We start from the raw sequence: 15,325 nt of genomic DNA on the forward strand, positions 1-15,325 counted from the left end.
AAATCCCAGACTGTGTACTGTATATTAGGTTGCATAATTCACTGTGTCACATACAGTCTCCCTCCTCCCTCTGTGGTGGTGTGGGGGGCAAAGTCCACATCTTACCGGGGACCTGGGCTCAACTCCTGATTGCGTCAGGAAAGACATCCAGTGGAAAACCTCTGCCAAGTTTGTGTGAAACTTGCAATGACTTGCTGTGGTGACCCCTGAATAAGGGAGTTTTTTTTTTTAATAAGATAGTTACCAAAAGGGTAACTCACATAGACTCACATATACAGTCCTATTCAATATATTACAGTATTATATCAGACTAATAAAAAGCATTTATAATACAGAAATTTTGACCTAATACAAAGCTTGCTAAAGAGTTGTTATTATCAAAAGGTACTTTTAATGTGACAAACAAGCTTCATAGAAACATGTTCTAATTTTATAAATTTGACTGTGTCATGATCCATGGGTGTCCACTTCTCGGTTCTTTCTTATTATTACGATGGTCTTGCAGTATTCAAGTTTGGTTTCTTACTTAATTCTTGTATTCTTTGCTTTATGTATTTTAATGTGTTCTCTTAAGTCAGTATTAATGCTTTTTTCCCCTCGGTTTGCAACTACTTTTTGTTTCTAGTTCAGCTTCCTGTATGAATTAGTCTCTCTTTCGTTCGGCCTCCAGATTTTCTCTCTGCCTTGGCTGTTCCACGTTCCCCTGATAAACTCACCTGAATCCAATGTCATTTTCCACTCTTTCCTCACAATATAACTATACTGATTTTCATTCAGTAAAGTTCCTTGCTCTATTTTGTTTTTTCATTATTAAGACCTTGGTTTTACCTTTTTCTAACCATATACATGGCATATGACAACAGCACTTCATGATCAAACTTTTTTCTCTTGTTGAAGGAAATTTGTCTATAAGCAACCAAACCATCCGAAAACGAGTACAATAAGCAGTGTGCTAGAACAAAGTTAACCCCGAGGAAAGAAAGCAAAAAAAAAGCACTAAATGAACGCAGAGAGACAGAAAGTAAATTGCTGATTTTTAATGACTTAACAAACACATGACGCTGGCGTCATGATAAATTACAAACAGCGCAGATTAGAAGGCTGCTATTTAAACCATTCGCTCATTTATGATTGTGGGAAGCAAAGATCCCAACTGAAATCTCATCAGCGGGACACCAGAAGCTGCATTCTGCAGTTTGCATGCAATTGCATCACATTTAGCAACAAGCCCAGACTAGACAGGCTTCTTAAGGAGGCTTCACGGTTTCACTGGAGAAAAGGAGGATAGACTTGGCTGGAGTCATATCTTGGCAAGTTTGACCTCTAAAAGCCTAGGCTACTATTAAACTAAAGTTTGCTAATCGAGAAGACCTGACCTGACGGTGCAACTCGCTTTCTAAACACACGATGGCAGTACAGCACAGATAGTTAAATTTTTACACTACCTTTAGAACAACAGGTCATGAGCTACAACACATTGAAGCGAATTAAAAACACAACTAAAGATAATTGCAGCCATTATTGCTGCTAATACACTTTATAAATAGGAATAACAAAACTGCAGATTCGAGAAAAAAAATAAAAAATATATCAGTACATGTTGCTTAAAAAATGTCCTCAGCTTCTTGTTTAAAACATCGACATCACATTTTAATTAAATACAGTATTTACACTAGATAAATGGTGTGGGGATACCGAGTGAACATTACAGTTATGTGTTGGTGGGGTCAACAGCTCACAAATCAAATAGGCTCTGCCCCCTCACAAAAAAAAAAAAAAAATACACGCACTTGCGCGCATGCACGTCCACACTTTTCTGCGGGATCAACAAGGCTCCACTTTTCCAGCCCAGAGACACCTATTTTAGCTGTAAACTGCAGCAGGTCTTATGTCACGCCGTTTTGGGTTCCAGATTGCACTCAACACGAACATGTGACCGGTCTGGGCAATCACATGGCCGCAGTGGCTTGCTTCATGATCCGCTTTAGTTTTTTAAAAGTCCGGTGATCGGTAGCTCCCGCAGCAGCTCGGCGACCATCGGGGGCAGAGGAGCGCTGGAAAACACAGCGCCTACCCGGACGGATCATGGCGAACAGCGGGCAGAAAGTTGTGCTGATCACCGGCTGCTCCTCGGGCATCGGGTTACGAATCGCCGTCACGCTGGCCAAAGATGAAAAGAAGCGTTACCATGGTAAAAAAAAAAAATAAAAAAAATAAACGCCTTATTCTTTATTGTTTATCTGATCGGACCTTTAGCAGGGCTCTAATAGTGGTTGGTTTGAAAGACTAGTTTGTCCGTGTTTACTTTCCTGCAACACTCTGCTGTCTCACCCCCTATTAAGTTTGTTTTGATTGCACACGCTCATAAGTGATTTTTATGTGGAGCCCAATCCAACATGGGAATCATGCAGTTTAGCCAGGGCTGAGATCCAGTCGCCCCTTTGCCTCACCTATTGTCATCGGAAAGGGCTGCTTCCAGGGTAAGGGCTCTGCAAGGATGCCGCTTGCCAGGCAAGGATTCAGAAAAAGGGAGTCTTGTCAGTTCTCTTTCAAGTGACTTCTCCAGCACAAAGCCCTCTTTTATTGCTGAGAATTGTAGAGGGCCTGCTCCAGTTTACTGCCGTGTCTAATGTGCCTATAGTCCCCACACTGGAGCGAATGTGAAAAGGGGGGACAAAGTTTGAGACCTGTACAAGTATGGGTTCACTCTGGAGTAAGGGCCTCGTTTGATGTCTCCATTGGTACACAGGGGAGTTGTGGTGTCCCACTTTGACATTGTCTGTCTGTGTGTTTCATCTCAGCTCCGTAGACATCATTAATCTGAGTTTAGGACGTTAAATTGAATTCAAAATCTTCTTTTTCTTTTTTTGCTTTTGTGCAGCAGCTCAGTGTGCCAGCCCGCTGTGGGAGGTTTTCTTCAAATCCTACGTGAAAAGATTTTGTCGTTAGCTGTGGATCTCCACAGAACCGATATTGTTTGTTGCTCTCCAATGAATGTGCCGGCAGAGAAACCATCCATCTCGCCCGTGTCCTGCAATTGCCATCATAGGTGAACGAAGCCGTCGCTACCAGTGCTTAGGCTGGAACAGCTCTGCGGCGTTTGGTTTTAGATCTCCTCTTCTTCTTTGAGCCGTTGGGATCTGATGAAATTTATTGCTGTGAAATGGATGAGCAAAACAAAAACAGCTCGCTGCTCCCACCCTCCCACCACAGCCTGAGCGTGTTCCTCGCTGTGAGCTGCTTTCAGTAAAACCTCATCTGAGAAATGGAACTGATCTGCTCCGTTCATTAGGAAGCCCAGCAGAGATTAGATATTGCATTGTGCAGTGAGTAACAATTAGCTGCAGTGGCATGCAGTAAACTCTTAAGAAGGCCCCTGAAAAGCCTTTGTTCTTGTTTTTGTTTTTTTTCTCCCCCCCCACTTAAATGCGGCTCTTTCCAGACTGTTTGAGCACCCCAGAACTATTTCCTTCAGGAACCAGAAGAACAATGGATCCCTTGTTTACCTCTCTTTCAACACGTAAATCCCTCTGTTGCTTACACGGATCCTTGCTTCTTAAATATTAAGAAGCAAGGATTGCTTCTTAATATTCAACATAAAGCTTAATAGCTTTATGTTGAATGAACATGGTGTATGTTTAACAGCCTTTGAAGACAAATAATACAACTTTTACCAGAAAATCATTTTGAAGATACAGGTCCACCTTCGTTGGTATGCTTCAAGAGATATTGCCATAAAATTGGTATCCAGTAATCCCATTTTCACCTGTTATGTTCACAGAGGAACCAGATTAGACCTTGCTTTTATCTACGAAGGACAACAGGTAGACTTCGATGAATGTGGGATTAAAAAGTTGCTTACTTGTGCTTATTGTCGTTGTGCAACAGCACTGCCACCCATTTCGCCTGTTAGGCAACATCAGAATACAGGATGGGGAGGAAGCCAACAAATCCCCGGCAGCACTGTGCTGATAACTGCTATTTGTGATAGATTTCTGCGTAGTGTGTTAGGTTAGCCCTGTCCTGTGTTTAAAGTTCAGAGCAGATCAATTATGTGTCCTGCTGCAGGTGTGGCCCTCTGTTAGGAACTTTGAACCCCCGGCTGTTTCACTCACTCACTCACTCGCCGCATGCAAGCGTTTTCTTGCTCATGTTTCCATTCTGAAAGTTTCATTCGCGGGTGCTTGCGCAGTCCTATGTGTCACTCTGTCCGAATTGCAGTGACTCATCAATAGCGTTGCTGGCGTCAGAAAGTAATTATCTTCTAAATCAGTGAGTCCTGCATATCCATTCATGTTAGTTGCTGATGCAGGCTGTGGTGAAACAGCACAGTCTCTGGGGGGGGTACAGATTCGCATTTGGAAACAAAAGACATGTGATTGAAACAGGTGTTGTTTCAGTGGAAATTACTGAGAGACTTCCAGAGTTTTCTCAGTTTTTATGCCAAATCATTTTGGTTCGTTCTTTTATTTAACCCAGACCGGCCCAAGTTGTGTTGGTGCCTCAATTTCCCTCTGGGATTATTAAAGTATGTCTGATTCTGATTCTGATTAAACAGAACAGTCACTGGCTCTAAATTGCTGCATTTGTCAACATTTACAAGGGACTAAAAAAAAAGCCTGACTAGTGGTGGTCCCACAGTGGTCTCAGACTAACCTCCAACTTGAAATCATGTTAAAGCCATCTTGCACAGTGTTGGATGATTTTCAATTAACCCTAGATGAAATGCAATTCCTTCTTTTCAGTTGTATTGTTTTTATGGCATTTTATTGATATATTACCCTTTGTCTTTGTCAACCAGTCATCGCCACCATGCGAGACCTAAAGAAGAAGGATAAGCTTGTGGAAGCAGCTGGAGATGCATACGGGAAGACCCTGATGTTGCTGCCACTAGATGTGTGCAGCGAGGAATCTGTCAAGGAGTGCATCAACAACGTAAAGGACCGCCACATTGATATTCTGAGTGAGTGGTATTCACTAACAAAGACTCACCACCTCTTTCCTTTTAGATCTACTATCCATGTGTGTATAAACATATTATTGTACATGTGTTTTGTCTTTTGCTATTTATTTTAGAACGGGACATAGATGTACTGTATTATTCCGAACGCATATAAGCAATAGCGAAGATACTCTCACTTTCCTGCTGCTATGTCAGAATCAGAATTATCTTTATTTGCCCATGACTGTGTCAAGGAATTTGACTTTGGTTACAGCGCTCACAACATACAGCATTTTGGCATACAACATAAAAACAGTATTTTATTTTTTTTTTATGTAGACATAAGAAAAAGGGGAGGTGTTGAAGTCTGAAAGGGGAGTATGCACATTGTTGTTCACAGCAGTGTAGCTGCCTAATCAGGCTGTTTGGTATCTGTTAGTAGCCCTTTTTCCTCTCTGGAGATCTAATTGTCTGTGGCAGTTTGGGCCTGTCCTGTTTGGTGGACAAACCAGACTACACAATGCTGTACGATCACGGGATAAACTGTATGATGGCAGTAGAAGATGATATAAAAAGGAATATTCACTGTTTGACACGACCTTTTCATAATTGACTTGCTATTAAAGCTTGTAATGTGTTATAACAGCAGTGTCTCGGACCGTTGAGGCCCCAGTTTCACTCACTGTGGTTTTGCAGCTGAGTGGGTGGAAGGAGGGGATGGAAGTCTTGAAATTCCAGTGGCCAGATAGATTTTGCACCCAGACAAAAAAGGCTATTGCATACCATCGCACGTATAGATAGAAACACCTATCCTAGAGTTTCATGCCTTTAGGCAACTTCACTGTCCTAACTGGTTACCTTAAAGGACAAGCTAAGCAGGAAATATTTACAGAATTGAGAAGTTTTGTTTGGTTAATGGCACATTTTAATCGATTTTAATGAGCAGTGTGTTGCATGTTTTCAGATTAGTGACCCTTGAACAAGAACCTCTTTGCAGTAGTAGTTAAAACCTTTAGTCTGGATAAAGCATCTATTTATAAACCTGTTCCCATCCCCTATTACACCCCCTTCACATAATTACTCAAAACCCAGAGGCCCCTCAGCAAGGACTTCTGTTACATCACACCTCCCTGAAACTGTCACACACTGACATCTGGTGGCACCAGCAAGTAATGACTTCTGTGATTAATGTGTGTTTATTCTTATGAGACAGACTAAACAAACTGCAACTGTTTAGAAGCTGACACTGTTAGAGTATTGCCTGTATGAGGAGAGTCCTGTCCGTGTCGTTTGCAGTCAACAATGCCGGCGTGGGCTTGCTTGGACCCGTGGAGAGCATCAGCATCGACGAGATGAAAGGAGTTTTTGACACCAACTTCTTTGGTGTGGTACGCATGATCAAAGAAGTGATGCCAGACATGAAGAAGAGGCGTTCAGGACACATCGTGGTCATGAGCAGCGTCATGGGTCTCCAGGGTATGAGCTCTCAAACGTGTATAATAAAATCTCTTTGTTCTCAAACGTAATCCCGGAAAGAGGTGTTCATACCTCACAATTCTTACTGTGACAGAATGGGGTTGAAATACGGATTGTTGTTAATCAGACTTTGTATTGTAGTTGAACACGCTAAAGCCACATTTGTAGCACACAGTTTTTACAGATTGATTATGTGACGGGGCAGGGATTAAATTCCATTCTTTATTTAATAAGTAGTTGTTGATTCTACAAACAGGGGGAAAAAAGGCTTGTGCAAAATCTTTTTTGAATAACACTTGTATTGAAATGGCTTCATAAGCTTCTTATAGGTTAATTCACAACACCTAAGTGAATTGGAGATACACCTGTGGATACATTTCAGGGTAACACTTCAGAAATGCTTGTTCTTTTTGTGTGACATCATGTGGAAATCAGGTAAAGCACGATGATACCCAAAGGCACCACATTCATCTGGTCTAGCAATTACAGATGAGTAGAAACCCCATGGGAAGGGTCAGCCGTCGTTCCGTTCAGGTCCCAGAGAAGAACCTGCATTAGGGTGCTTATTAACACTGAACAAAAGCAAAAGACCTTGTGAAGATTGCACTGGAAAAATGGAACTAAAAATAAGTAAAATCTTGAAATTAGGGCATTTGTCCTTGATTTGAGCTCATAAATAAGATGATCTGCCAATGGAATGAGATTTTTACACTTAAAATAGGAACATTTCGTCTCCATCGTCTTAATTAGAGTGCATTATATCCAATTATCTTATTTTAGGGATCAAAATACTCATTCCATTGGCAGATCATCTTATTTGTGTGCTGAAATCAAGCACAAATGCCCTTATTTCAAGTAAATTTGACTTAATTTTAGTTCCATTTTTGCAGTGTGCTGGCTGAAGCTGGTAAAAGAGTCATCCTCCACAGTGAAATGAGTTCTGAATCAATATTGGCTGAAAGGTCACCTACTGAGGCAATTACGCCATTATGGCACTCCAAAAAAATAATAACAACAACAACAACAACGGCAGATTACGGTTAACAAATCCACAAAGGGGCAAAGATTTTACTTTTTGGAGAGATGACCGGTCATGGGACATTGTTCACCTCAGCTCTTCTGGTTATCTTGAACAATTTAGACTTAGACAAACATAAAAGTATTCTTCAGATGTCTCTGTGGAAAAGTGGGCAGGGGAGGCACAAAACTGACAGCCGATTGACTGATGACCCCTGCTGGGGCTGCCGTGTCGGTACGCAAAGCATTATCTCTTCATTTCCCCTGTTCTGTCATTTTACTATTAGCACTTTATTGCTGATCTTACAGCATGATGCTATCTGCGTTTTTCATATTTTCATAATCTCCCACGTTCCTATTCACTCTGGCTATTTCCACCTTTAGTAAATGTCTCCCATCCGCAGCCAGGGGAAGCTGGCAAGCCTGACAACACAAGCTTAACCTTAAATTGTGGCACTGGCAGCATCCTGTTGTAGTTTGGGTTCTGTTGCAAGAATGAATTGTGTACTTTACAAAATAGATGCCATCGTGAAGAAATATCGTTGTGTGGATATATCGAAGCAACATTCTGAAGACATCAGCCTGGATGTTAAAGCATGGGCACATGTGGTTATCCCTGTTGATGGTGCATCTTGTCCAACCACACTTTTTCCTTCCACTCGACCTTCTATAAATATGCTTGGATACAGCACTCTGTGAGCAACTAACTTCTTCAGCAACTGTGGCATGCCCTCCTTGTGGAGACTGTCATTGACTGTCTTCCCAGCCTGAGAGACCGATTAAAGGTCCAGGGAACCTTTGCAGATGTTTAGAATTGATTAGCTCATTAAGGTATGACAATGTTTTAGTTTTTCACAGTATTCTACTTTTCTGAGACACTGAATTTTGTGGTTTTATTATCTGTAGCCATAATGATAAGAATTACAAGACATAAAGGCCTGACAAATTTAAATCTCTGCATAAAAAACCTCTAGAATATACGTACTGGATGAGTTTCACTTTCTGAAATATGTATGGAAAGATGTTGGAACTTTTTCGTGATATTAATTTTTTTGAGATGTACCTGTATTTTACTGATTTAGTAATATGATAAATTGATATCCTTTATTCCCTTGTGTCTTGTTCTCAAACCAGGAGTGGTGTTCAATGATGTTTACACAGCCTCGAAGTTTGCAATGGAAGGCTTCTGTGAGAGTATGGCTGTGCAGCTGATGAAGTTCAATATCCGGTAGCTTGACCTCTTTTTTTTTTCTACCATCTTCTAAGTTTATCTATATTTGCTTATTTATGTTCTGAGTTTTTGTTGGTGTTTTCTCTATTCCTCTCTGTATCTGATTGCCTCAGGTTGTCCATGATTGAACCTGGCCCTGTGCACACTGAGTTTGAGACAAAAATGATGGAAGACGTGGCTAAGATGGATTTCCCGGGAGTCGATGCAGACACAGTTCGATATTTTAAAGACGTTTACCTTCCATCTTCCATAGATATATTTGAAGCCATGGGCCAGACTCCAGAGGACATAGCTAAAGTAAGTTAGAGGGAGTCTGGCTAAACTTTCGTGCGCACTGACTGATATGAAGTCTGAATAATCCTCGTCTAAAATTGACTGTTTTATTTCTCCAGTGCACTAAGATGGTTATAGAGTCGGAGAGGCCTCGCTTCAGGAATCTGACCAACAGCCTCTACACACCCATTGTGGCCTTAAAATACGCAGACGAGACCGGCGGCCTGTCTGTGAACACCTTCTACAACCTGCTTTTCAATTTTGGCCCTCTCATGCACATCACCATGAGCATCCTGAAGTGCCTGACGTGTAGCTGCCTGCGCAGACGCACCATCTCTCCCAACTGAATCCACTGTTCAGTTGTGTCCTCTGCCCTCACCCCTAGATGTCTATATTTGAGTTTCTGTGCCGAGAAGGTAATGTAGAACATGAAGCTCAAAGTGAGGGGGCTACTTTTAGTTCTAAGACACTACTATGATAAGCTTTGACAGACGATGCGCGCAATTGCACAAGTTTTCTTCTGAGGAGATGGCGAATCCAGGGCGCCCTAAGTAGAAAGGCATATGTCACACAACAGCAATACAAACAACACAAACATTGGCTTATTGTAAAAATTTTCATGAAAAAAGCCATATTTTACTGATTTCTTAAAACGAGGAGCTCAGAGGAAATGATTAAAAAAACATGAGGTATAAATCTTATGGACTAATGCAAAAGCACAAAAACTGAACTCAGTTAATATGTGAAACAATAAAATTATAAGAAAGAGCGGGTTAGCGATAACTTGCAGCCAGGATAACTTTATGCTAAAACTCAGAGTTGTTGTGTTTTTAACAGAGTCAGAATAAACAAATATGCTTTTAATGTATTGTGTCTGTAATTCTATGTTTGCTTTATTGTAGTGTTCTTGTGGTCATAACTGCTGTTTGATCATGTTTTTAATCTTTTTGGTAAATTGAATGTTTGTTTTTTGTTTGTTCTGTTTTAAAAGTACAAAAAAGGTCTAAGCTGAATTCTTTTTTTTCTAATTTTAAGGTTGATTTTTAAAATAAACAGTGTTCTGACTCACCCCATTAGGTTTTTTTTTTTTTTTTAGGTTACAAACTAAAAGGTAAAGCTGTGTTTAATTCAGGCTGAAGGACATATGTTGTACCAATAGGGGGCAGTATTTTACTGTTTAACTGTCACTGACGGAATTTATAAACTGTCAATTGTCTTATTATATGTTTGAATTATATGTACTTGTTTCAGAGTCTTACATTTTTTTATGGCTCATTACTGGCACTCCTGGACACAGTTTCGTGCGACATTAGTATATGTTGTGTCTGGTTTATCATTTAATCTGTAGATGTGTTGCTGTCCTCTGTTTAGCTGTCCGAAATAGACAAGTGCAGTCTTTACGATATGTTGCAGCTATTATGTGTTCATAATCAGACTGGATTATTTTACTCGTCTTTCACCAAATCTTCTTTCAACAATACACCCTAAGCAGGGACACATACACCACTTTTTTTTTCACTGATTCATTTTGGAAGACCGATATTTGTCAGGAGCAGATTTGAGCAACAAACAAAAAAATCTCAGTAGACAAAGAGGTTTGGAACTTATTTCCATACAACACACATTTTAGGCCACCAGCAGAGCACATTCTAGTCTTTGCATATGCATTTTGTGAGAGTGCCTGGTTGTGCACATGCGCACATATTAGCATGCATTTGCATGCGTGATAATGTGTGTGTCTGTGTGTGTTTGGGAATGTGTTGTATGAGCATGCCTATGGGCCAAGTTAGTGATCTGTTGATGGATATAAAGAGGTCATGGCCTGCCCCCCACACGTCCCCAACCCCATCAGAATCCCTCCCTTGAACCCCCAACCCTCACACACACACGCAGTTTTGTGCCGTGTGAGAGAATGTGACCTGGTTCCCATCCCTGAGGAGGGGTGAAAACTAATGACAACCTCAGACACATTGCACACCCTTGAGCCTCCCTCTCCAGCTGGCCCCTTTAGCCCGTCATGCCCGGACCCCAGGGTCCTGGTCCGGACTCCTATGGGCCCCGCAGTCGTGTGGCCTGTCCAGTGTAGCGTACACTCACTTAACATGCCATACTCCTACTCATGCCTTAGTAATAAGTTAGTTATACTGAGTCAGGGAGAATGCACCGAGCTCACTGTAAGAGGATAGTGCAACTGGTGCTAAACCTGTGGTGTTGGAGTAGAGCACAATGGATTCTGTGCCTCGGTTCTGAGCATGTGTCTTCATCAGAGGCGACAGCTCCACACAATGGAACAAAGACACTGTCAATCACAATCAAATGTGCGTGTGTGTGTGTGTGTGTGTGTGTGTGTGTGTGTGTGTGTGTGTGTGCGAGCACACTGGTGAGGAAGGAGGATGGGAATCTGAGGAGGGTGGGGGAGGAGTCCTGATGTCCTGAATGTTCATAGGGGTGCCAAGACCCAAAGTGGGACATGGAAGGCTATTGGCAGGGGGTGGGCAGAGAGTTTTGGTTTGCAAGGGCTAGGCTGTTTTGAACTTGGGAAAATGAGATCTGAGATGCCTGGAAATGAATGGAAGACCTATTCCCAAGCTGAATAAATGCAGAAGTTTCAGCAGTCTCGTCAAACAAGAGGTCTTATCAAACCATTGTTGTGTGCTTTTGTTTTACGATCAAGAATGTCATTATAATATAATGGGGGTACCTTGATGTAGTTGTGTAGATTATCAGACATTGGGGTTGTCTGCATCCGTACTCACTAATGAGTCATTTGCATTTTTTTAAGGATAATGCATTTTACTAAAGAAGACAAGCTACTAAAAACATGCTTGTATTCTTCCATGCCAGGTTAGAGTATTGCAAGAAACGAACATTAAAAAGACAAAGTGGAAGAGGAGAAAATCTCACAGAGGAGGCACCAGAGATAAGAGTGTTGGTTGAATGCTACTGTTAAGTGGAGCTGGAGTCTAGACAAGCGTGCTTCAGACTGCTCCCAGGTCGGAATGCTTCTAAATCATGTCCTACTTATCTGTTTCTGTTGGGTGCTTTCACCCAACAGTTTAAATAAATCGTAGTTTTAATCAGTAACAGAATTGATGTCAAAGAAAAGACAAATGAGCGCTGGAAAAAAAATAAAAACAAATTGGGGGTTAATCATCATTTAGCGTGGCTGCATGTGTCTCCAAATGTAGCCACATGGGACGTATTACTATCAACAGAGTTGAACCCAGACCTAACCGGGGGCTATCAATCTTCATGCAGTCAAAATGGGGGAAGCCCAGGTTGCCCTGTGACAGCAGACTCCACAAGGAGAAACAAACACAACTTCGTCTCTTCCCTGTCCCTTCTTACTCTCCATTTCTCTTCCCATTTACCCTCACTCTCTCTGAGGCCCATTTGTCGTCTTTTTCATCTATAACTCCACACGTAGTAACCTCTCCCAGACCCAGTGTGGATCACTTGTGTTAATTCACACATGTATAGGGTGGTCATCATTTTTCATTCTGACTCCATTTGCCTGTTTGTAAAGCCATCCGGGAGCCAACTGGAGCACAAGTAAATCTGAAGTATCTCGGCTCGCTCTGGCCAACCATACGCATTGTTTTAAGGACACAGAGGTTGTATTGTAACAATCATTACAACATCAGTGCTGTTCTCTTTCCCCTACTGCTTTTCCAGAACATAAACAATCCAACAGGAATTTCCAGACTGGGATTTGGGTTCGTCCTCGGGTCCGTCTTGTTTTGTCCCGCTCCTTTCACTCTCTTAAAACTACCAGTTCAATTCAGAGTGAATCTCTGTGATTAGAGGTTTTAGCCTGGGTAAATGCATAGTAGATTTTAAAAGAACAGCTTTAGTGGTTCATTGTCCAGGGGTTTAAAGATGATGTAATCTGAGTTGGGGTAACTTGATCGTGTGTTTTTTTTTTTTTTTTTATTCTATGAGGTCATATGGGTGTAATATTCCATTGAATGAACACCAAAGCTGTTGTGTGGAGATATTGCTCAAAACTTGATATTCCTGTTTCTTTGCAAGACAAGGCAAGATGCTTCACTAAGTTAAACGACATGAAACAAAATAGAGCAAGATAGAAAACAAGAAAAGTAAGAATAAAGTGAGCATGAGCACAAGCATGCTCTCTTTTCACATTTGTCCTCACATTTTTCTGTCAAGCATATAATTTCTCTTTTGGTTCTTAACCTCTGCAACCACGGATCAGTTGTTTCTCTCTTTCAATGTTATAATTAGATGTCTGGGAATATGATGGTTTTTTTTTTTATTTACAGACAAATTACAACATGCTTCCCTTTCTGGTTTGACCTACACCAATGGGGGAATACTCTCAACCAAGGGAACATCATCCTATTAATTTGTTTCCCAAGGATGGCACTGTTTTTCTATCATGCCTCTCGCTGTGTGAGCCTAAGCTTACCGGGTGTTTGTGTGCATGTGTGTATGAATCAGGCAGACAAGACTCAAAAGACAAGACACCAGTGGTGTCCTGGGATTCAAGCCAGGGTTGCCAGGCAAGGCAACCCTGGCTGATACCCAGCCTCATTTCCCTGCCAGAGAGAAAACTTCACTCAGGATTAGAGCCACACTGATTTGATCTATTCACTGTCGCCAAACCATAAAGATGAGAAACCAAACGGGGCGCAGGCACACCCATGCCAGGATGCCGGCCTTAGCTCAAAGAGCCCACATCATTGTTTATTCAGCTTGAGAGCATCTCATCTTGGCAGCCAGGGTGAGAATGGATAGATATGCCGAGTGGAAGTTCATCAGAACATAATAACATATCTTTTGGGCCAGCTTTAAAATAAAGAATAAAGTATATGGTTCTCGTGAACACCAGACTGAAATAACCCTAAAAGCTGTCTTTTCTTATTTTTCTACATGAAAATACAAATGTGCCCACCTCTGTTGACTGTTAAAAGAAGTTTCCAGATTTGTCCCATGTAAAGGGATGTCTTTGTTTGTTATCTCTATTGGTGGGCCGCCTTCATTTGGCTCAGCCTAATCAGAACACAAACACGCCTCTGTCATTTGGCTGCTGTCCCTCCCACCCCCACATTTTCCCCTTTCCCTCATGTTGTATTTATCAACACTGCAAACAAAAAGATTTTCCTCCTCCTCACTTCATTTTAATTTAGGTTTTCCTCACATGCTGACATTTGATTATGGGCATTTGAACATGTACAGCAATCACTCCCAAAAAAAGAAATTTTTAGATTGCATGTTTGCTTTTTTCAAACTTCTTCTCACACCCCAGGCTGTAATTAGTTTTTCTCTTGTACTTTAGTTTTTTCACTTCCATCTAAAGTTCTCATCTACATTATAGGTGTCTCCCCTATAGTAAGGTGTAGTAAGGTGTGACATACATCAACTCTGCTTGTTTGTGCATTGCCTTGTTTGTGTTGCTTGAGGGAAGAGCTGTAAAGTCCCGTATTTTAGATAAAAGCAACGTGGTTTAATCATAAGTATGTTATAGTCAGCATGTTGTTTTCTTGTGACAAAAAAATAAAATGAAAACATCAAGGCTCTACTTCTCACCATCAAACCAACTATAGTGTGCAGCTACATGAAATTAATGTAAGAATAAGAATTCCTTTATTGTCCCGCAGTGGGACAATTATTATAATTACACACAATTATTAACAATGAGAAAAAAAGAGAAGAAGAAAAAAAAGCACAAACCAGTCTAATCTAAAGTTAGGTCTAAAGAAAGTAAAAGATAAGAGTAAATACCAGAGTAAATATTGAACAAAGGAAAAACAATTTGACCGTGGAAAAAAAAATACAGCCTATTGACATACCACACAATAGTAGAATATGCAATATTTACATAACGTAGGATAATATAATATGCAATATGCATAATAGTGCAGCAGCATTACTAGCTAAGGCATGTGCAAGTTTCCCTAGCATCTGTTAACAGTGTAAACAATCAATGGTTGAATCAGAACCTGTGCAACTATTAGTATGATGTAAACAATTAGTATGTCTGTTGGGAGCAGCCAAGATTATAAAGTCTAACAGCAGCTGGGAGGAACGACCTGCGGAAATGCTCCTTTGAGCATCTGGGATGCAGCAGTCTGTCGCTGAAAGAGCTCTCCAGCTCTGCAACAGCTTCATGCATAAGGTGGGAGACATTGTCCATCAGAGATGTAATTTTCCTTACAGTCCTTCGGTCTCCCAACACCTGCACTGGGTCCAAAAGGGTATCCTAGGACAGGGCTGGCTCTCCTAATGAGTTTATCCAGCCACTTCCTCTCAGCTTCAGATAAGTTGCTGCTCCAACAAACCATAGTAGATGGCTGATGCCACCACAGAGTTAAATAAGGTCTTCAGGAGCACCCACTGCACTCCAAAAGACCTCAGCCTCCTCA

The 15,325-nt window shown here is 41.2% G+C and overlaps 1 protein-coding gene across 1 annotated transcript; it reads left to right on the forward strand.

Moving 5' to 3' along the window:
* The first annotated feature begins 1,796 nt into the window (after positions 1–1,796).
* On the forward strand, positions 1,797–10,189 carry rdh8a (retinol dehydrogenase 8a). The gene is made up of 6 exons (XM_012878621.3): positions 1,797–2,191; positions 4,802–4,963; positions 6,239–6,418; positions 8,570–8,663; positions 8,780–8,963; positions 9,059–10,189. The coding sequence occupies exons 1-6, from the start codon at positions 2,086–2,088 to the stop codon at positions 9,284–9,286; spliced, it is 954 nt and encodes a 317-aa protein (XP_012734075.2). The 5' UTR covers positions 1,797–2,085; the 3' UTR covers positions 9,287–10,189.
* The last annotated feature ends 5,136 nt before the right edge of the window (positions 10,190–15,325 follow it).

Source organism: Fundulus heteroclitus, chromosome 16 (genome assembly GCF_011125445.2).
Source record: "Fundulus heteroclitus isolate FHET01 chromosome 16, MU-UCD_Fhet_4.1, whole genome shotgun sequence".
NCBI lineage: Eukaryota > Metazoa > Chordata > Actinopteri > Cyprinodontiformes > Fundulidae > Fundulus > Fundulus heteroclitus.